Source organism: Molossus molossus, unplaced genomic scaffold, assembly GCF_014108415.1.
Source record: "Molossus molossus isolate mMolMol1 unplaced genomic scaffold, mMolMol1.p scaffold_m16_p_15, whole genome shotgun sequence".
Taxonomy (NCBI): Eukaryota; Metazoa; Chordata; class Mammalia; order Chiroptera; family Molossidae; genus Molossus; species Molossus molossus.
Window position 1 is genome coordinate 64688121 of NW_023425350.1, and position 24795 is coordinate 64712915.

At 41.0% G+C, this 24795-nt stretch overlaps 1 protein-coding gene across 4 annotated transcripts in view; it reads left to right on the plus strand.

Moving 5' to 3' along the window:
• Positions 1–23462, plus strand: part of KCMF1 (potassium channel modulatory factor 1) — an 81602-nt gene extending 58140 nt beyond the window's left edge. For all 4 annotated transcript variants that reach the window (XM_036262537.1, XM_036262538.1, XM_036262536.1 and 1 more), the window contains 4 exons: positions 12007–12108; positions 14299–14473; positions 16282–16564; positions 21376–23462. In XM_036262537.1, coding sequence (XP_036118430.1) covers positions 12007–12108; positions 14299–14473; positions 16282–16564; positions 21376–21637 — 822 coding nt within the window. In that variant the 3' untranslated portion in view covers positions 21638–23462. The remainder of the gene's footprint in view (positions 1–12006; positions 12109–14298; positions 14474–16281; positions 16565–21375) is intronic.
• Positions 23463–24795: the final 1333 nt, after the last annotated feature.

The window sequence follows — 24795 nt, forward strand, 5'->3', positions numbered from 1 at the left end:
CTAGTTAAATTTTTTTTGAAGCAGGTTGGGTATTGTCTTGGGAGGCTTATGTAAACACTGAATATAAACAGTGTGATTTTGAAATTAAGTTCTTAAAAACCCTCATAGTTACGAGATTTGGGAGCTTGGGACAGTTAACTGGATTTTGACTGTGGAAAGACCTAAGAGGGGAAAATAGCACTGTGTATTATCGGGACCCTTCAGCCTGGTAGTGGAAGTAAGCCATGGAGGTCAGACGGGATTGCACAAAGAGGGGTCTTCAGGATGTGTGTGGATTTCGAAAGAAACATGGGGAAACTTTCTTTGAACATACAAGGGCGTTAAGAGTGACTCCTAAAAAAATAAAAAATAAAAAGTTTGAGAATCAAAAAATTAAAAGAAATTTTTAAAATAAATAAATAAAAGGAATGATTGCCCCCCCCAAAAAAGTGACTCCCCCCAAAAAAGAATGACTCCTGAACATTTTCTTAACTCTTACATTTCAGTGGACTTGTGCTATAGCTAATGAGAAAGCCTTCAGGGTTTTTTGTTTTTGCTTTTAAAAGGAACATGCCTTTACTTTTAATTAATGATGTTTAGTTAATCTTTTCAGGTCTTTGTTTAGTGAATCTCTTGCCGTTTATGTGAAGAACATTATGCTTAAAAGGCAAAAGCATTTTTTGATTTACCAACTTGTTTTCTCACTTCTAGAAGTCTGTGTTATATTATTTTGTTCATAATTACAGCAGTCTTCTAATAGTTCACCGCTGGGAACTTTGGTTTTCTATTTTTTATTTGATTTATAATAATCAGTTTTAGCAGATAATGTGTTTAATTTAATTTAATTTTGTATCCTCACCCAAGGACATTTTTGCATTTATCTTCAGATAGAGTGGGAGGGAGAGAGGGAGGAAGAGAGAGAGAGAGAAACATTGACATGAGAGAGACATGTTGACTGACTGCCACCCACACAGCCCCAACCAAGGCTGGGAATGAACTGCAACCAAGGTACATGCCCTTAGTGGGAACCGAACCCTGGACTCTCTGGTCCGCGAGCCAACGCTCTAACTGCTGAGCCAAACTGGCCAGGGCAGATAATGTGTTTAATTTTTTTTTAATTTTTAATTGATTTTAGAGAGAGAGAGAAACATCAATTTGTTGTTCCACTTATTAGTATGTTCACTGGTTGATTCTTGTATGTGCCCTGAGGAGGGATTGAACCCACAACCTTGGTGTATTGGGACAACACTCAAACCAACTCAGCTACCTGGCCCCAGGGTACATGTGTTTCATATTTAAACAGTTGTTTGAGTGTCAAGTAAAAGGAGCCATCAAGCCCAGAATAGAAATTATCATCATCATTGTGACATTTTATTTGTAAACAATTAGATGCACTTGATCTAATTTCTCAGCACATCTATTTCTTTATTAGGAGCAATAATAGTGGAGTAAACTACAATTTTTCCAAATCTTTTAAATCTAATCTTTCATACTTTCTAAATATTGTAACTACCTATTTACCATATAATCAGGTAGTCAGGAAAGGTAAGCATTTAAAAACCAAGTACACATTAAAAGAAAAAAATAGGCTTTAATTGTTACTGCTTGCGTTCTTCATCAAAGAATGCAGTTGGATACCATCTGTTCTTCTGTGAACAGCAGTATTTTATTTAATAATAGTGGAGAAACGTAGGATTTGAAAAGTACCGTTGCTACCACTGAGCTGCATTCAGCTAGAGAGATTACAGATCATCAGGCTTCGGTACTTTTACCACTTGTGCTTTTCATTACTTCTGACTCAGAACACTTCCTATTTTATAGATTGCTTTTTTCTATAGAATTTGGCCATCTTTGCATATTTTTTAATAGTAGCTTATTTTTAGCACATTTACTATTTAAAATCAGATAGTAGTACTTTTAACTTTAAGGGTTACATAACCATTAGTATCCCAGCAGATTTTTTAATTGATAGCAGGGAAGGAAATGATAGAAGACACTTTGGATATTTCAGATTTGTTCTGGGATAATCCCATGTGTATGTGTTGTCATATTTTTATAAGAAATCCGTTTCTTAAGATGATATGAAAACCAAAAGGAGAATCACTTAGATGATCATGAAAATGAAGTAAGAGTAGCTCTTTCAAGAAGGTGTCTGTGCCACTATTGAAAGTGTGTTGTTATCTCTGGAGGAAGAGTTTTCTTTTTCTTTCCTTTTTTTTTATACTCACCTGAGAACATTTTTGCATTTATCTTCAGATAGAGAGAGCGAAACACCCATGTGAGAGAGACACATTGAGTGGTTGACACCCACACAACCCCAACCAGGGCCAGGGACAAACTGCAACCAAGGTACATGCCTTTAGTGGGAACCGAACCCGGGTCTCTCTGGACCGCAGGCCGACGCTCTAACCGCTGAGCCAAACTGGCCCGGGCTCTGGGAGAAGAGTTTTCATTACCCTGTGCTTTCTGGTGTTGAATTAAAATCCTGTAGGGGTAGGTGAACAGTTTGCAAAATGGGAAGAACACGTGATGTGAAAGGACATGCTGGGTAAGAGAACAACAGGTGTGAGAAATGTTCATTTTGAATTCTTTCTTCTTCGGCCACTGGTCTGGTTTCTTTTTTGTCCTATGAAATACCGGTTTATCTAGTTCCATGTCTAGATAGTTAAGTTCATGTCGGGGCGTAGAAATGCTTTTCAGGGCCTATAGGAGGATTTATAGGGAGGGTAGTGTAAATTAAGGAAGATCTTTGCTTATGTTTGTGAATCATAAGGTAGCTCAGTAATTCTTTATGTACTTTTCAGCCTTCCCTTCTCCTCCACCCTTTCTCTTCCTGCTATGCCCCTCACATTTAAAAAAATAAACTATTAAGAAAATTATTTTAAGATGCCAATCTCAGTATTCAAGCTGAGGTCATTTTTTTCTCAGAAGCCCTACCACACACACTCAGTCTACTCACTTGACAAGCTGGTTATGCTCTCGGGAAACAGAGCAGACACAGCTTCTGTCCTCACCAGACTCTGATTTTTCATTAAGATTTTTGCTGGCTTTAGGCACTGCCTTCATTCCTGTCCCCCTACGGCATTCAGGTTCTTACTGACACCGTTAAGCAATAAGAGGTACCTATTTTTTTCTTAAAGTCCACAGGTAAAAGACCTAGCTTACCCGTGGGAAGATAGAAAAAATAAAGCTTACATTGGGGTTTTTGAAATGGATACTCATATCTAGAGTGAGTTATGGAAAGTATAATGACTCTTTGGGAGTTATTTTATGTTGTGGCTAAATTGTGTTATTTCAGGGTTTGTGAATCCCAGGACATTAGCATAAACATAATTTAAATTTCTGTCCAAGAGACATGTTTAAAAACAAAGCTTAATTATCTAGGACTTTTAAATCAAGTATAAAATATAAGGAAAATTAAAACTTTTGTACATAATAAAAACTACCAAATGTTCTAAATGCTGCTGTCTAGAAGCAGGTGACAGTTCCAACCTAAGCATTGAAATGGGGGAAGTGGACAAGTACCACATGATCTCACCGATTTGTGTAACATAATGAACAAAATAAGCTGTTGACCAAAAGAGATCCAGAATCTCATGGACGTGGGGATCAGACCAACAAACCTCAGGGGGGTGGGGGGTGGGAAAGATAAATCACAGAGCGTATATGCATATATGCACAAGCAATTGACACAGACATTAGACTGGGGAAGGCGGGGGGGGGGGGATGGGGGAGTGGGAAGGAGAGGGTCAGTGGGGGCAAAGGGGGACTTCTGTAATACTTTCAACAATAAATAAATAAAATAGGGAAAATGGAACTGAGGAGAAAAATAAAGTCAATATCAATTAATTCCTGTTTAATTAAAAGTTTATTTCAGTGTTTTACTGCAACAACAGAAAATTAGATAATTACCGAGTTGAACAGTGCTTACTCAAATCTTGTAAGGACCTGTGTTTGTTTTGGCGATATGGGTAGCCACAGTGTGAAGAGCTACAACTTAGATGGTGCTAGTAGGCCCCGAGGAGTGTATGGGCCACGTAGGATAGATTTGCACTGGTGCTCTGTGTATGTCCTCCAGCAAAACTCCAGTATTCAGTCTCATATTTATTATACCTACAGATTTTATAAGATAAACTGCTTTTAATTGGGCAAGAGATCCAAAAACCTGGAGTCGTCAGTGAGCCTGAGCAGTCGTTAGCTCAGTAGAATATCAGCATTTTTTTTTTTAGTATAAGGATTCAAATATAATGCATGTAAAAGTTTCTCTGTGTCTTGGCTTTGAATTCTAATGGCTCTTTTTGGGTCGTCACTCTTCTCTAAAGGAGATTCTGTTGAAAGCACACCATTGTATTGAAGTGAGAACATCTACCGTACAAGTCGAGCCCAGGTATTTCTAGAGCTGAGTTTAACAGCCCCTGAAAGAAGACACTGAATTATACCCCTAGTTTTAATAAGAAATGAAAAGTGCACCCCAGCCCTGGCCAGTTTGGCTCGGTAGTTAGAGCGTTGGCCTGCAGTTCAGAGAGACCTGGGTTCAGTTCCCGCTAAGGGCATGTACCTTGGTTGCAGTTTGTCCCCGGCCCTGGTTGGGTTGTGCGGGTGGCAACCACTTGATGTGTCCCTTTCATGTTGATGTTTCTCTCTCTCTCCCTCCCTCCCACTCTATCTGAACAAAAAATGGAAAAATGTCCTCAGGTGAGGATAAGAAAAAAAGAAAGAAAAGTGCACCCCAATTTTTCAAGATAAGTTTAAGTTTATATGAATTTAAATGATGGCAGGTGCAGCATGGCTCACTTTTTTATAATGCTAATTTCTTGATCATTTTTATAACCCAGGATATTAACACTGACTTGACATTCAGTAAATACTTAATGAATTAGTTAATCCATAGTAACAAATTTATACAATTTTTCTTTTTCCGTTTTTGATTCTAGAGAGAGAGGAAGGGGGAGAGAGAGAGAGAGAGAGAGAGAGAGAGAGAGAGACAGAGACATTGATGAGAGAGAACATTGGTTGGCCACCTCCTGCATGTCCCCCACTGGGGATCAGGCCCACAACCTGGACATGTGCCTTGACTGGGAATCGAACTGGCGACCTCTTGGTGCATGGGTCGACACTCAACCACTGAGTCACACCAGCTGAGCCAAAATTATACAATATAACAAATTGAACCAGTCATAGCTTCAGCTTTTACCAGCCTAGGTGGGTTTCATGGGGCCTTTAACTGGGACTCAGGACACCGCTGTCCAGAGCCGCGTAAGAAAAACTGCTTATTCCAGCTCCTGCACTTAAACAGCAGTCACGGCTTTGCTGACATGTTTCCATTTAAGTTTATATAGGTTACATGTATATTTCAGAAGAAAGGATCACCCCAGTTACAAAAGGGGCATTTTTGTAAATATCTCCTGGACACCTCGTTTGGAACTGGGCATGATGAGTACGTGCACTGGCAGAACACATAGTGGGTGAGCTTGCATTTCAGAGCCAGCATAGGGAAGCCTATCTACCCGTTTACCAGAAATCGATTTAGTGTTGAATAACAGGGAAGTTATTTCACTTGAAATTGTGTTTCTCTCTTTTGTGTGCTTATGATTGGATAAAAAGGCAACTTTGCATAAGAATGAAGAAATAAAGCAGAGCTTTTCTGAAGACAGTGGAGGTGGAACAGTGGGCGGGTTCTTCACTACATCTTAATTTTGCTTTGGAACCTATCACTCCTCAGATACAGGGGCATCACTTTTCCTTTTCTTTTTAATCCTTCACCATGACTAATTTCGTAATCTGGCTCACAGCTATAATAGAGGGAAGGAGTGAGGACTGGGAAAAGGAGAAGGGGTTTTTATATAATGGGGACAAAAAGCAAGGAAACACAGGAGGATTTGGGGCTGCAGAAGGGCTTATTTGTGAGAAAAGGGTGTGCGTCTCCACAGAAATTAACTGAGTTGTTAGCTGTGAAAAAGGAAAAGGGTGAGGGGACCACATTAACCTTACTTCTTTGCCCTGTGAAGAATAATGTCTTGGAAAGGGAAACATTCCCTGGCCTTCTGTAAGACATATGTTTATACCTTCTGAATGAATCTCCCAAGTATGAACCAAGAGCGTCACATTTAATATGTGAAGTATGAAAAAGTATTGCTCTTTGTAGTCATTAAATTCTTACAGTAAGACACAGTGGCTGTCAGAATGGTAGCAAATTTAAAGCATGGCTCCTACCCATATAGTTTATGGCCTATCTGAAGACCAAACTAGCTCAAATATGAAACAGTGTCAGAAAATAATGCAGGAAGGAGTCAGAGAGGGCTTTCTCGAAAAATGAGTATGATTTCAAGAAGTTGACAAACTGGGAAGGGAATGGTATCATTCACAGGGACAGCGTGAACCAAGACGTGATGTTAAGAAAGAGCATAGTCGGTCTAGGGGATGGTAAGGCATTGGTTGTTGTGGGACATAAAATTGAGTCAGCTGAGTGAGGCCAGATAATAGAGAACCTTTAAAATCAGAATATTTTCCACTTGGTTTGGTGGACATAAAGAGACATTTGGCACCTGTACAGAAGAATGACATTACTTTCTTCAGCATTATGCCACTTTAGACTATCACTTGGGAAGGGAAGTATGGTAGGGTTCGAGTGATTCTGTAGTTCGTTTGAAACAGGGTGAACCTAATCGTAATGATTATGTGGGTGAGCATGGATCAAAAAAAGGTAGAAATTGCAAAGAAGCTGAGCTACCTGTTAGAAGGTCATATGTGCCAGAGAAATGGTGTGTCAAACATTTGTCACCAGAGAGTGACAGTATAGGACGATGTAGTGAAGTCACAACTTTTGAACAGATACTCTCTAAAGAAAAATGTTTTTCATGGATCTAAGACTAGTCACATAGAAGAAAGAAATGAGTTTATCAAGTTTGTGGTTCAGAAACATAGTCAAGAAATGCCAGTTGCCAAGACAGTTATTTCACTTAAGGTGTTTGCTGTTAACACGAAGCATAAGTGTCCCAGAGTTCAAGGGCAGAAATGAACCGTTTCCCATATGGTCTGAGAAGATGATGCATCAAAATGGATCAACCTCGCCCTGGCCAGTTTGGCTCAGCGGTTAGAGCGTCGGCCTGCGGTCCGGAGAGACCCGGGTTCGGTTCCCGCTAAGGGCATGTACCTCGGTTGCAGTTTGTCCACGGCCCTGGTTGGTCGTGCAGGTGGCAGCCACTCGATGTGTCCCTTTCACATCGATGTTTCCCTCTCTCTCTCTTCCTCTCTCTCCCTCCCACTCTGTCTGTACAAAAAAATGGAAAAATGTCCTCGGATGAGGATAAAAACAAAACAAAACAAAACAAAATGGATCAACCTCATTATGAAGAACAACCTAGGCCTGGCTGGTGTGGCTCAGTGGTTGAGCATCGACCCATGCACCAAGAGGTCGCTGGTTCAATTCCTGGTCAGGGCACATGCCCAGGTTGTGGGCCCAATCCCCAGTGGGGGACATGCAGGAAGCGGCCAATCGATGTGTCTCTGTCTCTGTCTCTGTCTCTCTCTCTCTCTCCCTCTCCCTCTCTGAAATTAATACAGGAAACAAATTTTTTATTATTATTTTTTTTAAAGAGCATTGGTGCTTCTTTTTAAAAATAAAATAAAGAACGAACCTATTCCTGGTCAGTGTTCCTAAGTGGTTAGGACATCAGCCCACACACCAAAGGGCCTCGGGTTTGATTCCTGGTCAAGGGTACGTATGTACCTGTGTTGCAGTTTTGGTTTTTAGCCTCAGTTAGAGTGTATGTGGGAGGTAACCAATTGCTGTGTCTCTCTCACCTCTCTTTCTCTCTCCCTCTCTCTGCTCCCCTCCCTCAATCCCTCCATCCCACTCTGTCTAAAAAAATCAATGGAAAAAATATCCTCAGAGCCAATCCAGCTCTTTGGCATCTACTGAATGATTTTGGTGAAAGATCAATCTCAATATAATGCTGCAGATGAGCTTCAGTTAAAGCCAGGTTATATTTGGAGCAGATAGGCAATTTTTTAAAATGCATTTTTCTATAGCAGTGAATAAAATGGGCAAGAAATATGTTATGAAGCCCATTTAAAAAAACAAAACAGGAAAAAAACTAATCACATGGAATTTAACCCTTCCTCTATTATTGTTTTAAAGCCCTGCAGTTACCTAGAGGAGAATGCTATCTGTGGAGGTATGAGTTCAAGAAAGAGGCTGGAGGAAATCTCAACTTGGTTTAGGCTGGTTAATAATTATGTGGGGATGAATGGTGCCCTTGTTTAAAAACAAAAGCCATGCATGCTGACTTGAAATTATTTTTTTGTGTAGACATAGCCTGTCACAGGGAATAGGTTTTGCAAATTAAGTGGTGACTTAGCGTTTATATGTGGACTTTAGGTTTGTTCTAGACATTGGTAGCCACCTGCGCTAAGAATCTGCACTGACTGGTTGCTTGCTGTGAATCATAAACTGGGACCGTGTGGGAAAATGGAAACTCCATTATGTTCTAAGCCCAGGATCTCAGTACATTGGTCAAGGCCTCCAGAAGGGTGTCAGATCAAAAGCAGGACGGATGCTGACCTTCAGTACAAGAGGAGGAGACTTGAGCAATAGCAAAAACATCGTGCACAACATTTTTGAATAAGGGTGGGGGCGGGAGAGTAAGTAACAATAATAACATTTCATGTTTCATATAACGGTAAATGTTTTACTATATTTAAACTGTTTTTACCTGTCTTATTCACTTATAAGATAACTGCAACCCTTGTCAAAAATACAGAATCCCAACCTGGCTTGGTTTGGCTCAGCGGCCGGAGCATCGGCCTGCGGACCAGAGAGTCTCGGGTTTGGTTCCCACTAGGGGCACGTACAAAAAAAAAAAAAAATACAGGATCTCGAAACTCCTGGAATCGGTTTCCAAGGAAGAGGCCTAGGGAACTATATTTTTTAAATCTTTAGTCAAATTTAGGAAACATTGACTTAAGCCAATTCAAGTAAGTCTTTTCTTGACAAGTTGTCATAACTTGAATGTGTTACATGGCATTTTCTTGTTCGAGTAATAGACATTACTATATCATATGGCAGAAAAATGATAAATATTAATGTTGACAGACTTGTAATTTTAGGGTTAGTAGTTTATCCTTTGCATGGGATGTTGCTGACCTGTATAAGGTATTAGGTACCATCATGTGGACATGAGACACACTCAAGTCTAAGCAGCATTTGTGCTCCTGAATGTCAGGGTGGAGTTCCATCTGTCTCCTCTCCCACCCCCACCTCTTCTCTGTTTTCCTGCCCCGTTGTGCTCTCGTTTTTCTTTCTTCTTGTTCCTTCCATTACCTCTCAGAAAGTACAACCTTAAGTTACCAAAATTCTTATCTTTACTAAAACATGAATTAGCCTGTTAAGTATATAATGTAAAACATAAAAGGTGACCAGGTATCTGGTCCCATAAGTAGTACCAAGTCCTCATCTGAGTTAACTTCATCTGGCCCAGGTGTCCACTTGGTTCTAATCTAGTCTTTCAATTTTTCTATGCCAGCTGCAAAGCCAGGTGATCCTCCTGCTCCAGTAATTCCTTATGTTGGTAGTTAGTTCTTTATCCCTAGTTACTGTAGAAGTTTGAGTACTTGCTCTTTGATTATTTTTCTCCAAAGGAAGCGGTTCTGAATATCTTCATCTTGCTGTCTTAGCACATTTACTACAATGAAATCTAAAAGACTGAGTTATAGAACTGAAATTAATGTACATTGTTAAAGGTCGTGATTGTCTTTCTACTTTACATCCTCATCTCAGAGGTGCTTTTCTAGTTTGTAGGAAATATCAGTCTTTTTAGAACATTCTTAGTACGTTTAGTATCTGTACCTTCCCATTCTGCTCTCCTTCCAGGAATGCGTATTGAGGAGACTTTTCTCATTCAGGAATATTTACACGTGTCCTCAAAGCACTGAACTTTCTGCAGCTGTCTGTGTGCAGTTCAAGTTGTGCATAGATTTTCTCCAAAGGCCAATCTAAGAAAAGAAAGAACTTAAAAGGAAGATACCTTTTTTCTTTGTTGGTTGTTTTCTTTTTGGGTAAAAATCTTAAACTATGTGTCTTATGCTGTTATAACATAGTCCAGCACCTATTGATTGTTGCAATATGCAAAATCTCAAAAATATCTAACCTGGTTTGTTCGTTTTATTTTTAAACAACTGGAGGTGTTTTTTCTAAACCTTGTTTATCTTTTTGCTTTAAGTAAGTTTGGTCATGGTTCCCAAATAGGAAACAGACCACACTGTCCTGCATTTCTCAAAGAGGTTACAATCTAGCTAAGCAAGACAAATACCAGAAAAGTAAAGGTAAGTGTCAGACACTATCACTCAGTGTCCCAGTGCAGGTACCTGCAGATAGTAAAACCTAAATGCCCAGTAAAGAAAGAGTTGATACTTTGTAAACTTGTGAGCAGAAACAGTTGCTTTCCTCTCTGCCAGAGAAAAGAATGTCTGGCCACCTTTCTCTGTGTTTCTTCTAAGAAATGCACATGCATGTATGTCTATCTCCTTCTGTCTGTTTGCCTCACAGGCACGTCCCATTGTGACCCCCCTACTTATTTTGCACTTGGTCACACTTCAGTGTTATTTCTCATGAGCATATTAGGTGTCTTGAGGATATTTCTCAGTCCTGTGGCAGATAATCAGGACAGCATGCTGCTTGGGCAGAAGAAGAACTGGGCTCACAGCAGAATCACTTTCTCAGGGGACTTCTGCTTTCCAGTCATTAGAAGACCGGTTTGTGTTTGCTTCGGCTGTAAAAGTCAGAGGAGTTGGGTTTTCCCTCTGTATCCCAGTGTTGTCCTTCCGAGTCTCACCTTTCCCTGCCTCCGCGTCTCCAGTGCCACTACCTGCTCCCACACAACTGTAAGATGCAATCGGGTCACCTATTGCCCCAAACTGTCTCCAGGTGAAAGAATTCAAGCACATGACAATGTTTTTGCGAGATGAGTCACATATTTCCGTCCTCCACTGTCTTATCCCTGGAGAGGCAGGCGCAAGCCTGAAACTGGAACTGTTGTTAAATTTCCCGGGCTCCGGTTGGTAGGGCTGCTTTGCAGCAGACCTGTGTTCTTGGCTGTGTTCTTTAAGATTGAAGTTCTTCGTACGTCAAGGCTTAGCTACCACTCTCAGATCAGCATCTGCCCATTTGGACTTCAGGAAGAGTAAGCCTTTCCTCTGCAAGTTCCTTGTTCTTACTGTCCTTCCCCTCTCCTGCCTCCTTTCACCACTTCTGTTGAAACTCTGGTTTCAGAAACCACATTTCTAACTTATCAAGCCTTCTCTGCTTCCCTATACACCATTTTATTCCTACTTACTTCTAGTCCTTGCTCTAAGGCCCACAGGGAAGTTGGTCTTTTAATCCTTGACTTTACCCCTCATCCCAAGCTTTTGTCCAACTTCCCATCCCTCTGGGATAAAAGGAACTGAAAATGGGCTCGTACCCCACCCCTCCCCCTTAACCCCCTGGAAGGTCCCATTCATGAAGTTATGGAGTACATTTGCATATAATCAGTAATCTGGTCTGTTTTACCATATCACATTTAAAGTATATAAATTTGTACAGTTGCTTCATAATAAGAGTTTTGCTATCCTATTTGGAGATTAACCCTCAAGTCTAGCTTACTTTGGGGAAGCTTATGTCTGTGTTGACCATTCAAGACTAGACTTAAGCATGATGTGTACAAAATAGCGTATTTTACATCTTTTTTTATGGAAATTATTTTGCTGGGCCATGTAAATAAATCAGACAAGTGTTAGAAGGCTTCATCAGAGCTCAGGTTGAGCTGTGTCTGGAACCATTGTGTCTGACCCTGAGCTTGTCTGTTTCCGCTGTGAGTGATGGCACTGATGTGCTGTCGTTCTTGCTCAGGCCGCTGCTGTTCACAGTTAGGAACTGCTGTGCTTTTGCCTGGTTAAAACTTGGTAAGAGTAAATTTACGGTAAAATATTCATCCAGAAAGATGCCTGGTCAGTGTTCATTTATTAAATCTGCTTTCTTTTTCATTTCAGATTTGTCCTATATGTGCAGCATTACCTGGAGGCGATCCCAATCATGTCACGGATGACTTTGCAGCTCATCTGACACTTGAACACAGAGCCCCTAGAGATTTAATATCCTTTTCAGACACGGCAGAGGAAAGCGTTGTTTGTAACATTTGTCACTTTGATTATTTTTAAGGACAGTATCCTCAAAGAGAAAAACGAGCCTTCAGTTTATTTCATTGGGTTTATTTGATGTTTTTCTAAAAGTGATTGAATGTTGAGATGCAATTTCTTAATTTCTCTTTTTATTTGCAATGACTTTTATATGAACCCTGCTCATTAAGTGAAAGTGACTTGCTCATCGATAGTTTATTACAGTCAGTTTATAACTGTTTATTACAGTTTATTTCAAGACAGTTTCATAAAAGAAGAAAATGTGAATCCAAATTAAAATCTAATGTACTATAAGAAGGGTTTATTTGCTTTTCTCTCTGTTCTCTGTTGCCTTCTACGATAGGTGGATGGCGGGCACATGTGCCCTGGGCTCTTTCCTTTGGGAACCCCTTCCCCAGACAGAGCCATTTCCCGCCCCGTCTCGTAGGGTAGCACATGGTCCGGTCCGACTCCGAACTCCTTTCCCGCTTTCATGTCTGCTTCCCCTTCCAAGCCCGTCTCATGACAGTTCCTGGCAGTGTCCCTGGAACCGCCCAGAAGTTCACCAGCCCGCCAGCGCGATTAATTTTGTAGACTCTGCTTCTGGTTTCAGGTTATGAATTGTTTTTCTAAAACTACCACCGATTAACTTCGAGTTCTGTTCTCATGCAAAGGTTTCAGTGTTCATTGCATTTTGAAGCAATTCAAGCACTAGTCACAACTTCTTTCTCTGCCAGACTTTATTCTTCTTTTGAATGCCTCTTGTTAATCGTAATTCAACCTTAGACCTATTGAGGGAGCAACCAGTTTGGTGGTGTTCTTGTTCTATAGCTCCCATCTCTTGCTCACAGTTAGTAATTTTCTAACTCTACAGGGCCCTGTAGAGTTACGGGAAGATAAGTGGAAACCAATGGAAAGTAAAGATACAGACCCAGCCTGAGATACTAAAATGTCAGCCTGACCTGAGCCAGTACTCAGTGAATAGAGAGGAAACTCTTTCTCCTAAGTGCAGGGACCCTGACAACAAAACAGAGAGCAGCGATTATTTCTTTTAAGAGCGTAAGAAAACCCAAATGGGCCAAAAATACTTAAGCTTTAGAGTCACTTTGCATTTTGTATAAAAGAATCCTGTAACAGTACCGAGAAGGGACTGTGCTTGGTAGTGCTTCACTCCATCTCCGTGAAGAAGCCAAGCAGATAGTTTGAAACCTAGCTATTATACTGAACTTTTCCAGCAGGTTCAAGGGCGTCTAGTAAAATTGGTGTCCATTCAGTAGAATGTTCCAATCATCTACATCCATTTCTGGGAGATTTTTAGAGTCTCTGGTTGCCAAGAGAAGATTAAGCTGCATAAAATGTAAGGGTAGGAGAAGGCATTCATTACATTTTAGATTCCAAACGAAGATTACTATGAAGTTCTAGAAAACAAAATTGGCGTAGCAGTTTTCCTGGAAACATACTACTTTTTCAGGTACCTCAAGTGCTGTGTGGTAACTGTGTGGCCTAAGGGAGTGGGTTCTCTCTCAGCCTCCTAAGCACCAGCCCTTTTTTTTTTTTAGCAGCGGCATTGAAGAACTAAGACAATTTAAAACTAGTGACCCAGAGGACTCTTACTCCTGAATTTAAATAATTTATCCTACTCCTTCCTCGTTACAGATGATAATTGAGATTTGGTTAGCTTATATATTAGCACACTCTCCCCAGGTATAAAAACTGATGCTTATCGGTTGTGGTTACTTTGATATGAACAGAGAAGAAATGCAGTACTGAGAGCGTGGTGGGGAATGTCTCACCTGGGGTATCTGACCAGGGATGCGGTTCACCTCGCCTGGCAGTGTTGTTCTGGTGGTTGTAGCTGGAACCAGGAAGAAACTTCTTTTTCCCTAGAGAAACTTTTCCCTTTGAAAACGCACACACACACTCCCTCTCTCTCTCTCCACACTCACTCTTACATTGCTTTATATCTGAGTGTCCTTTTTTTTTCTTTGTAGAGTTAATAGCCCTTAGAAAGATAGTTGTGACATTTTGTACTCTATTATTAGATGTATTATTTTTAAATGCTTACAATTTAGGAAATCTCCATCTGTCTTGCAAGGGTTCAAGTCATTTTTTTTTTTTTTTTTCTGTCTGTAAAATACCTGGGTTCTTTTCTTAACTCGGAGTTATGATGAATCGAGTGGTGTTCGACATGTACGTAGAATGTTTCACCCTGGCCGGGGATTAGGAGGTCCTCGTGCTCGTAGATCAAACATGCACTTTACTAGCAGTTCTACTGGTGGACTTTCTTCTTCTCAGAGTTCATATTCACCAAGCAATAGGGAAGCCATGGATCCTATAGCTGGTAAGTCAGTTTCACATGAATAAAGGAAGTAGCTGGCTGGAGGTGGGAGGGGTCCCTTTGAAAGTTTTTGGTGGGATTTGTGGTCCTAATCTCTTATCACACTCATATCCTTTGCAAAATTCTCCAAAATTTTTTAATTATAAAGTATTTTTAAAATAGACAATATAATGTTCATATTGTTCTGTCATTTAAGTACTTAGAGGCATAAGATAGTAAGACATGGCTGTATGTTCTGTTTGTGGCCTGCATTAAAACCCATGAAAATCATAAGAGATTTCAGATAAAAGACCACCAAAATTTCATGGTTCAACCTCCACAAATGCATAGATAAGAAAACGAAATGACAAGACTGAAGAATTAAGCTCTTCTCATACAAGAAAGTAAAGTAGGAATCTCTCTGTTTGTGCTCTGATTTGAGAGCTATATTGGAACATACTGAAAAGTGTATGTTTCAGTAGCTTGGGAAAGTCTTACTAAAAAACAACATTTGAATATGGAGTTTATTGCAAGTCACAGGGCCTGATGTATGGCCAACCTGGAAGCCAGCCACAGAACGAACACAGGGGTGAGAGTCGAAATAAAATGTCAGAAATCGCTATAGGTAACGAAGCGAAACTAGACTTTGGGTGGTGAGCGCACAGTAAAATATACAGATAGTGAATTATAATGCTGTACACCTGAAATTTATATAATGTTATTAACTAGTGTTGCCTCAATAAATTTAATTTTTTTTTAAATGACTGTAGCCTGAGACTGAAAGATACATCAAGTAAGAGACTGGGAGGCCTACAGCAAGTTCTGAGTGTGTGCATGTGGTGGACAGTGTACCTGGAAGCCAAAGTGTGCCTCACAGAGCACACTGACGAGTGTCAATCTGACGGAAACTAGGAGCTGTTTTACTCATAAATGTTCTTTAAAATGTGAGATGCATATAAACTCTTCATTTTAAACATGCTTTGGGCATTTGGATGTGCAGTAAACTGAGAAAAATATTTCTTTAGCCAAAGGGAATCCAGTATTTACCTGCTGTCTTTGGTTGCAAGGTTATAATCTAAAACTAAAAGTTAAAGTAATTTCTGAGCTGAGTTTTAATCATGAAGAGCATTTGCTAGCCTGGGAATGTCTATACGGCAATTGTCAACTCATGTAGACCCTCCAAGTGAGAGAAGGCAATGATCACACCTTCCTTAGAGGAAGATGCAGGGACAGAGGTGACGTCACTCTTAATGAGGCTGGATTGGAACAGGCCACTGAATCAGCTGTCCAGTTGGGAGCCCATCAGCTGTACTGTGCGTTTCTCAGACAGTACAGAGAATAGGCCAAGGCAGCTGTGCAGGGCCACAGTGAGAAATGGTCTGGGTCTCCTGGATTTCATTCTCATCACTATTCAATCACCGAATAAATGTTTGAGAGGCACTGTTATAAGAACTGGGAAGTTCCTTGTTTTCGTGGCACTCTTGGCTTATATTCTGATCAGACTAGTAGATGAACCACTTTAATCTACTAAAAAGTAGAAAAAGTATAACTAAATTAGCTCATTAAGCAAATAAAACAACCTGTTATGTTTTGCTTATAACAAAAATAATTGTATGTGGGTTAATATTCATATGTGCATTCCCCACACACAACAGCCCCTGCCTCCAGGAGGTATTCTAAAAAGTATTGAGCTCCAAGCTGAAACTGCTTGTTGCCATGGGTACCTGCCTGTCGGCCATCATTTCTAATGTTCCTCGGGTAAAAGTGACCTGTACCATTTTGTTTCCCACAGTAGTTAAGTAGACATTAATCGTCTTCATTTCCATTGGCAGAGCTTTTATCTCAGTTATCAGGAGTGAGACGTTCTGCAGGAGGACAGCTTAATTCTTCTGGCCCTTCCGCTTCTCAGTTACAACAACTGCAGATGCAGCTGCAGCTAGAACGGCAGCATGCCCAGGCGGCGAGGCAGCAGCTGGAGACCGCGCGCAACGCGAGCCGGCGCACTAACACGAGCAGCGTCACCACTACAATCACACAGTCCACGGCAACGTCCAACACAGCTAACACGGAAAGCAGTCAGCAGACTCTCCAGAATTCCCAATTTCTTTTAACAAGGTAGCTCCATCTATTAACATTTCTTTTAGAAGCAGTGTTTTATTAGCACTGCGCAGTCTGAAATGATCTTTTTTGTGCTTATGTATATTCTTAAACACGCTGCCTTTACTCAAACCATGAAAGCCCATGGATCTCTAATCAAAACTGCATATTCAGTATTTTCCCAGGAATGTGAAAAATAATTCTTGTTCTAGATAAAATAGGAATGCTGGTGGCCTTGTTCTAACAGCATATCATCTAATAAGAATTTCTTTTCCCAGGTCACCCATAAAACTGAAACACCATATTGTTACATATATGGGACTATTAGGTACATTTGTTATCGTAATTAATTTCTTTTTATTGCCAATTTCAGTCGCTGTAAAATATTAAAAGGTACAAGAGAGGATTTCATAATGTTGGTTTTCTCCTGAGAATTTATAAAGAAATTCTTATGGTCGGTGCACACAAAAGTAACTACTAAAAAAGTGTTTACCACAGTGTAAAAAATATTCAGTACACACAGTAAGTGACTCTACTGCATGGTGTAGGGTTGTTATTTGCTTCTGAAAACTACCATTAGCAACTGAACACATTCCTGTGCCAAAACCTTGCAGGCATTTTATGTGACTTTTAAGAATATAAAGGAGTTTGGAAAGAGTACACTTTAGCCCCATAGAGAATGAATCTGGGCTAATTTAGGCTTTTAATGAAACAGAGAGGAATATAAAGTAAAAACTGTAAAATGAAGAAGAAAATTAGTGTAATCTGTTGTCTCCAAAATGCAGTGTGTATGACCATTAGATGTTAGAAGAAAATATTATTTCTGTGTATATTTCTTTTGTCTCTAGCACGTTTACGGAGTTGTAAATAACAACGTTTGTGCACTCCTGTCTGGAGTCCCAGCTTTGCCACTTACTAGTTTGGACCTTAGGCAAGTCACTAACTTCTCCAGACCTCAGTGTTAGCACCCATATTCTGTGAGTTTCGCCTCCTGAGAGAGAATTGTTTCGAGGATGAATTGAAGTACTGGCGTGCAGATGGTCTGGCTCAGATCTGGCACAGAGTAGAGGTCCATGAACAGACCTGTTGTTATCATGTGCTGTGATCTCAAGAGGAAGTTCCTAGTGGGGAGCTTACCTTTGGATGATCTCTGCAAAGTCAGTAACTACCAGAAAAAATGTTGCTTCAGCAAAAATCAGTGAGCCACATCGCTCTAGCTTGCTGCCATGTAACCTGACTAGGGCCGACCAGCGGCAAGCCTGTGACTTGCCAGATCTAGGTACCTACCTCAGACAGGAGACCTACCAGTGTGTATCTCCACTGAGAGCTCTTTAACCTGTGGGTGGAATGAACATCTCGCCAGTGCCCTTTAAAAAAGACACCTTCCTCCCAGCCAGCATAGCTCAGTGGATTGAGCATCATCCCATGAACTGAACGGTCACGGTTCGATTCCCGGTCAGGATATGTGCCGGGGTTGTGGGCTCGATCCCCAGTACTGGGCATGTGGGAGGCAGCTGATTGATGTTCTCTCTCATTGATGTTTCTGTCTCTCTCTCTAAAAAATGAAAACAATAAAAAAAGAAAAGCATCTTCTTACCCTTGCCCCATTGTTTGTTTTGTTAGCCCCGTACTCTGTGGGCTTGATATGGGATTTTTTTCTGCAGTTTTTCCACACCAGACATGCAGCTCGCAGGGCATGGTGTGGGTGCCCTCGGAGTGCTTTCCTTAGAATCTGGCTGTAGCTTCTTGAAGGCTCTTTTGTCATCTGATGCTGGGCATTGCAGAGGAGCTTGCAGTTTGCAGACCACTTTCCACATCTTTCATTGTATCATTTGTTCCTGACTCATGACTTACATAAGGCAGTATTCCCGAAAAAATATTCCCTGGGACTTTCTGTATCCTAAGGAATATATGTAGTTACTTATGTTCAGTTTTTGTCCTGATGAATAAGTTTTGGCAAATCTAAGTAACAAAATTAGTTTATTTACTGACTTCTCAGAACTTTGCATAGTATATTAACATGCATTGTGGTGTTCAAGGTCAGGAGAGTGGCCGACTCCGGGAGGGAAGTCCTGGTCTCTGGTCACACAGCTGTTAGGTGATGTGTGTGGGCTCACGCTGATCTCTGGTCTCTGGCTAGGAACAGTTTCTGTTTGCATGGCCCTAGAACTGAGGGTGAGGACACCAAAATGGTTGGCCTTTTATCTTTGTTCCCTCTGGTTTGGTTTGTGTGGGATTTTTTGGTTTGTTTGTTTCTTAAGAGAGAGGAGAAGGGAGAGGGAGATACAGAAACATCTATCAGCTGCCTCCTGCACGCCCCCTACTGGTGATCGAGCCCGCAACCCAGGCATGTGTCCTGACCGGGAATTGAACCCTCTCAGTCCACCGGCTGACATTCAATCCACTGAGCCACACCAGCCTTTTATTTTTTATTTATTTATTTATTTTTAATCCTCACCCGAGGATATTTTTCCATTTTTTTGTACAGATAGAGTGGGAGGGAGAGAGAGGAAGGGAGAGAGAGAGAGAGAAACATCGACGTGAAGGGACACATCGAGTGGCTGCCACCCGCACGACCAACCAGGGCCGGGGACAAACTGCAACCGAAGTACGTACCCTTAGCGGGAACCGAACCCGGGTCTCTCCGGACCGCAGGCCGACACTCTAACTGCTGAGCCAAACTGGCCAGGGCCACACCAGCCTTTTAGAAAGTGATTAAGTGCCTGGGAGGTTTCAGTGTTGGTCATGGAACCTGTTTCGCTAACCCTATTTGAAGATCCTTACCAGCTGTGCTGTTACTTCTAGATCCCAAGTACCAGATTTTATCTGCCTCTCAGGAATGAAACATTTTGTCAGTTATTGGAATTACATGCTCTCCAAATGGTTGGTGCCTCTGCCTATATGCTTCTAGTGTTCCTGCTCACTATGTAGCTGTTCCTCTGTGCACCCTTTATTTTTCTGTAGTGGCTTTAACTTTAGGTATTTTTTTCTTTACCAAAGGCCTTTTCCAAAACTAAGGCTATGGAATGTATTTCCGTTTATAGTTTCTGATTGAGAATATTTAACCTATTGCTCAGTCTCCTATTCTGTAAGATACTTTTTGTTTTTAAATCCTTACCCAAGGGTATTTTTCGATTCTTCTTCAGATAGAGTGTGAGGGAGAAAGAGAGAAACTTCAGTGTGAAGAGAGTCATTGATTAGTTGCCTCCTGCACGACCCCGACCAAGGCCGGGGACCAAACCGAAACCATGCCCTTGACCGGAATCGAACCCGATACTCTTTGGTTTGTGGCTGACACTCTAACTGCTGAGCCAAACTGGCCAGGGCAGGTACTTTCTTCTGATAGACTTAATTTGGTTTTTACCATAAATGTCATCAGTCATTTTCTTTCAATGTAGATTTAATGGCTAATTATGTGATTACCTTCCACATCCTTTTGCTTTCTTTATCTTCTGAAATTTGGATCTTTTCATTTGTATTCTGAGCCATCGATCTAATCATTTAGTGGTTTTAAACTCCACAGCTATGAGATTTTGAGCAAGTCACTTAACCTCTGCCTCAGCTTCCTCTTCCTGTAAAATGTTGATAATAACAGGACTTACCTCATAGGTGTTAAAAGAGATAATCCATACAAGGCACTTAGAACAGAGCCGACCCCTAGTACGGGCCGGCGCGGACCTTCATTGCTCCTCTGGGAAGCCCTGTGCCTGTGGGCAGGGGCAGGAGCGCAGACCGCGGGGTCAGCGGAGAGGAGCGCGCGTCGTCTCAGGCTCCCGGGCACCTGCTCCTCCGGGAGACCTGCCCTGCGTGCCTGCTGAACCCTTCACTGTCACCGGCTTCTCCTCACTCAGTGCCCAGCTGGTGTTCCTTTCTTTACCACTGAAAGTGTAGAGAAATAAATCAGTACTGAAACGAAGCAGAATTTTGCTTTAGTCATTTAAGAGGTTAGTAACAAGAATTCAGCTCTTATATCCGTCCTCTCCCCAGGCAGATAAGCATCTGGGCCTGTAAGCCCCCAGTCTGCCCTGCTTACCAGGTCTTGGTAGGAGACGTGTGTGGGATGTGCGTGGGGTGTTCTCTTGCCCTCTCGGGCTTCTGGATATGTTTTCATCTCAGGAAGAATTACCTGGAATAAGAGAGACAAGTGGCCCGGCCAGTGTGGCCCAGTGGTTGAGCATCGACCCATGCACTAAGGTCACCGGTTCGATTCCTGGTCAGGGCATGCCCAGGTTGTGGGCCTGATCCCCAGTGCGGGGCATGCAGGGGGCGGCCAGTTGATGTTCTCTCTCATCGATGTTTCTGTCTCTCTCTTCCTCTCACTTCCTCTCTCTTTAAAATCAATAAAGGAAAAAAAAATTTTTTTAAAGTGAGAGAGAAAAGTCAAGGGAACTTCTAGGAATTTTTTTCAGTGGAATAGTCTAGTCACTATAGATTTGTGTGTGTTCGTGACCCTTTTTCCTACCCACAGGTGAAATCCTGGTTAAGGAAATCGGTACTTCCCCAAGCATCTAATCTGTTAGATATTTTGTTTTTCTCTGAAAATTTTTTATCAGTTTTGTTTGAAGGAAGTGTGAGGAGTCTAAATGTGTTTGTCTCATTGAATCTAAGTAAAGCATAGATTGCCCCTTAGGATAACAGTATTGCTAAAGTGGGAATTAATCTCAGCAGAGTTAAGGTGATCAGTTAGAGCAAGGTGTCCCAGGGACGTGTCTCAGGTCCTGAATTTTGCCATCTGTGAAGCATGCGCAGTGTAGAACATTGCAGAAGTTGTCCGTGCCATTGTCCATTGATCTTTGTCCAATAAGATCTTTTCTTTTTCACTCACACAGGTTGAACGATCCTAAAATGTCTGAGACAGAGCGCCAGTCCATGGAAAGTGAGCGCGCCGACCGCAGCCTGTTTGTTCAAGAGCTCCTTCTGTCCACTTTAGTGCGCGAGGAGAGCTCCTCCTCGGACGAGGATGAACGGGGGGAGATGGCCGATTTTGGTGCTATGGGCTGTGTAGATATTATGCCTTTAGATGTTGCTTTAGAAAACCTAAATTTAAAAGAGAGTAATAAAGGAAATGAGCCTCCACCACCTCCTCTTTGATGACATCCCAATCCGCAGACAATGTCCTCTGTGCTGTATTTGCCAATGAAAGTGGACAACAACTATCTTGGGTTTGTTTGGTGATTGTAATTTCAGGTCTGTCACTCTTGTTACATTGTGTACATTCAAAGGAAGAGAGAAAATATATATGATAATCATTTCCACTTAACTAATTTTTACTTGTAGCAGGTAAATGTAGGTAGCAGTGCAGGGTGACCTCTGCTTCCTGTACCTTGACATGCAAAGGCTCTCCCAGTGTTCCACATGCAAACTGAAGAGGAAACTGAAATCTAATGAAGCTGCTGTGTGTATTTATGAATATTAATGAATAAAACTGCTTGGATGGTTTACCTTCACTACTGCATGAGGTTTTTTGCAGCGTGCATGAGTTTTAGTGACCTTGTTATTTAAAGAATTAAATACAAGGAGTAAAACTTAAACAAAAATAAAAGCCCAAAGCTTTCCCAAACATTATTCAATGGTTACATGGCAAAAGAGTTACATGATGATGAAGTAGCTTTTGAATAATGTCTGCCTGAATCACCTTTCTTTGTGTGCCTCCTATGCATAAAGCCAGCTCTGCAGTGGAATCTGGGAGTGGTAGCGGGTGTCACGCTCCGCCCTGTGTGACTGTCCTGTCGCCCTGTTAAGTATCTCCCACGTGGAGCTCAGCCTGTCTCTGTAACTCATCTAGAGAAGACACACCAGTACAGCTGCTGTCGGGATCTGCTGCAGGGTGCTTGCGTGCCCTAAAACAAATCTGTTCATGTTTGTTTCAAGTTTTTACTTTTTGTGGTTGTTTAAATTTTTTTCAATTGTTAAATATGTTTTATTCAGGTGTAGATGAATTTCATTTATTCGCTGTTCAACAAAATTAACCTGAATTATGTTGTCTTTGTGTTTGAAAATCTCACATTCTCAATCATTTGCGTTATTTATGTATGTGCTTCATAGTTGCTGAGACAGATCAGTGTCAGGGGAGCTTGAGGATTTGCCTTCCCAGATTTTGTCAATATGTTACAACCAAATTCTTAATGCTAACTTTAGCACCTTTTATTTATTGGGTTCTTTCGGGCATAAAAAAAAAAGTAAAGCCTTTTAATTGAATCATGCCACCTATATGCCTATATTATTAATCCTATGTGTAAAAAAATGTACAGCTTTTTGGGGTTTGTTTTGGGGTTTGGAGGGGCTGGGATATTTTTTTTATTTTCTGTTGCAATTTTTGTGCATAGACTTTCACAATAGCTCCAAGGCAGGGACAGCGGGTTTGGGGGCTTGGGGGGCAGTTTTTGGAATGTAAATTTAGGACTTTTAAAAAAAAAAAAAGGTGCGCACAGCTTCTGATAAATTTATAACTAGATTTAACCTAATCATGTCTTGTTCCAGTCTCATCTCTCTGAGCCCTTTCCTCAGTCTCCTCTCCTTGTCCTCGTCCTCTCCCGTGCGTGTTTCTGTTTCTGCAACACGACGAGCATACAGACGTGAACACCCCCCGGTGTTCTTCCGAGAACTGTGAAGTCCATGTTCATCTAGTGTAACCAAAAAGAAGTCACCCCACATGTCAAAAAACTGTCGCTTCTCCTCCTGTGCAACCTCAGACTCCAACAGTTTCCAGATACAATAGCTTTGTTTCTTTTGGTTTCTGTGATGGAAAGGGTCTTAGAGGAGTTTCACAGCAGGCTCTGGTCATCCTAGAAGTCCAGTCCAGTAGCGATCCTTTTCTCACTTGATGGTTGAAACGTTCCCAAACCAGTTTTCAAGCTGTGGTCTTTTCAAACACATCTGCACATGAGTCACACGTTTCAATAAAGCATTTTCAAGACTGTTGACCACTTGAATTTCTTTGCTGTTGATGAATTAACCTAAGTAACCATACTCGGAGATTTTATATCTCTAATCCAGTTTGTTTGTTTGTTTGTTTGTTTTCTTTTTCTGCTAAACTGAGGTCCTGATTTTGTGTGGATGCATTACTTAGGGTGTGAGACACAGAAATTGCCAATTACATGCTTTCCCTTTTCTGCACAAATTCTGGGAAAATGTAAGATCCTTTCTTAACATGTTTGAGGAAACAACTGTAAGTTCATTTAGGGCAGTTGAATTTAGGTGATGAACTGAACATTCAGAAGACTTAAAGGTTCATAAGATTCCATCTCATGTAGAATACTGTATATTAATTATTTTTTACCAACTATTTTACAAATACCTCACCTCATCCTGTATGTAATCAATAATGATGTATTATCTTAGGGTAGAAAGACACAGACTATCAATATAAAAAATATATTTTAAGTCCTTCAAATCCTTGTGTCCTTTTTCTTTAGTTTCTGAATTAACATATTTTTTGAATTATTGAATAATAATTGTAAAGACTTTGATGTAGAGGATACAAACAATAACACCATTATTTTGGCTACACCCTCAAGTTTCTTAGAGCAGATCCTATGTGTTGAGGGGTTTGGTTTGGTTTACTTTTGAGTGTCCAGGGTGTAAGTTTGTCCATGTTCTACAGAGCTTGTCTTCACGTCGTTTGTTAATAATGCAAATCTTTCTGTTCATAGTGTTCTGGAAGAAGTTGAATGTCATGACTCAGGGTACCCAGACAAATTTACAGTAAAGAGGAAAACCTACAGAGAATGTTTCTGTGTATGTAAATTATGGAGTGGAATATGCTGTATGTTTAAGCATCCCAGAGTAATTTCTGCTAAACTGTAATTGTGTAGGGTGTCCATGGGCATCACACCCTGGCTATTGAATCGCCGAGAACAATGGAATTTGAAATTGGACTGGAATAGTAGAATCTACCTCATGACTTCCTCAGATTGTCATTCATTTAGTTTCCTAAAATATTTGAACTCAGAACAATTGGACAGTCTTAAGCTTTTATGGCTGTAGTCATAAAACAGAGTTTCTGTTACTGGCGACAGTGAAATATCTGGATTTGTATTTAGATTGCATTGTTTTTTAACCCACAGAACTGGAGCCTAGGTTTTTACTAACAGTAATAGATTCTCATTGATACTTAGACTCAGGTAATTTAAGAGAAAGCCTATCTCCCGTAGCCCCCAAGAAAATGTAGCTTAGCATAGGCGATGACATTACTAGAGTAACAGAAGCAACACAGAAGTCCATCCCATTATCCTCCCTTTCCCCCCAGT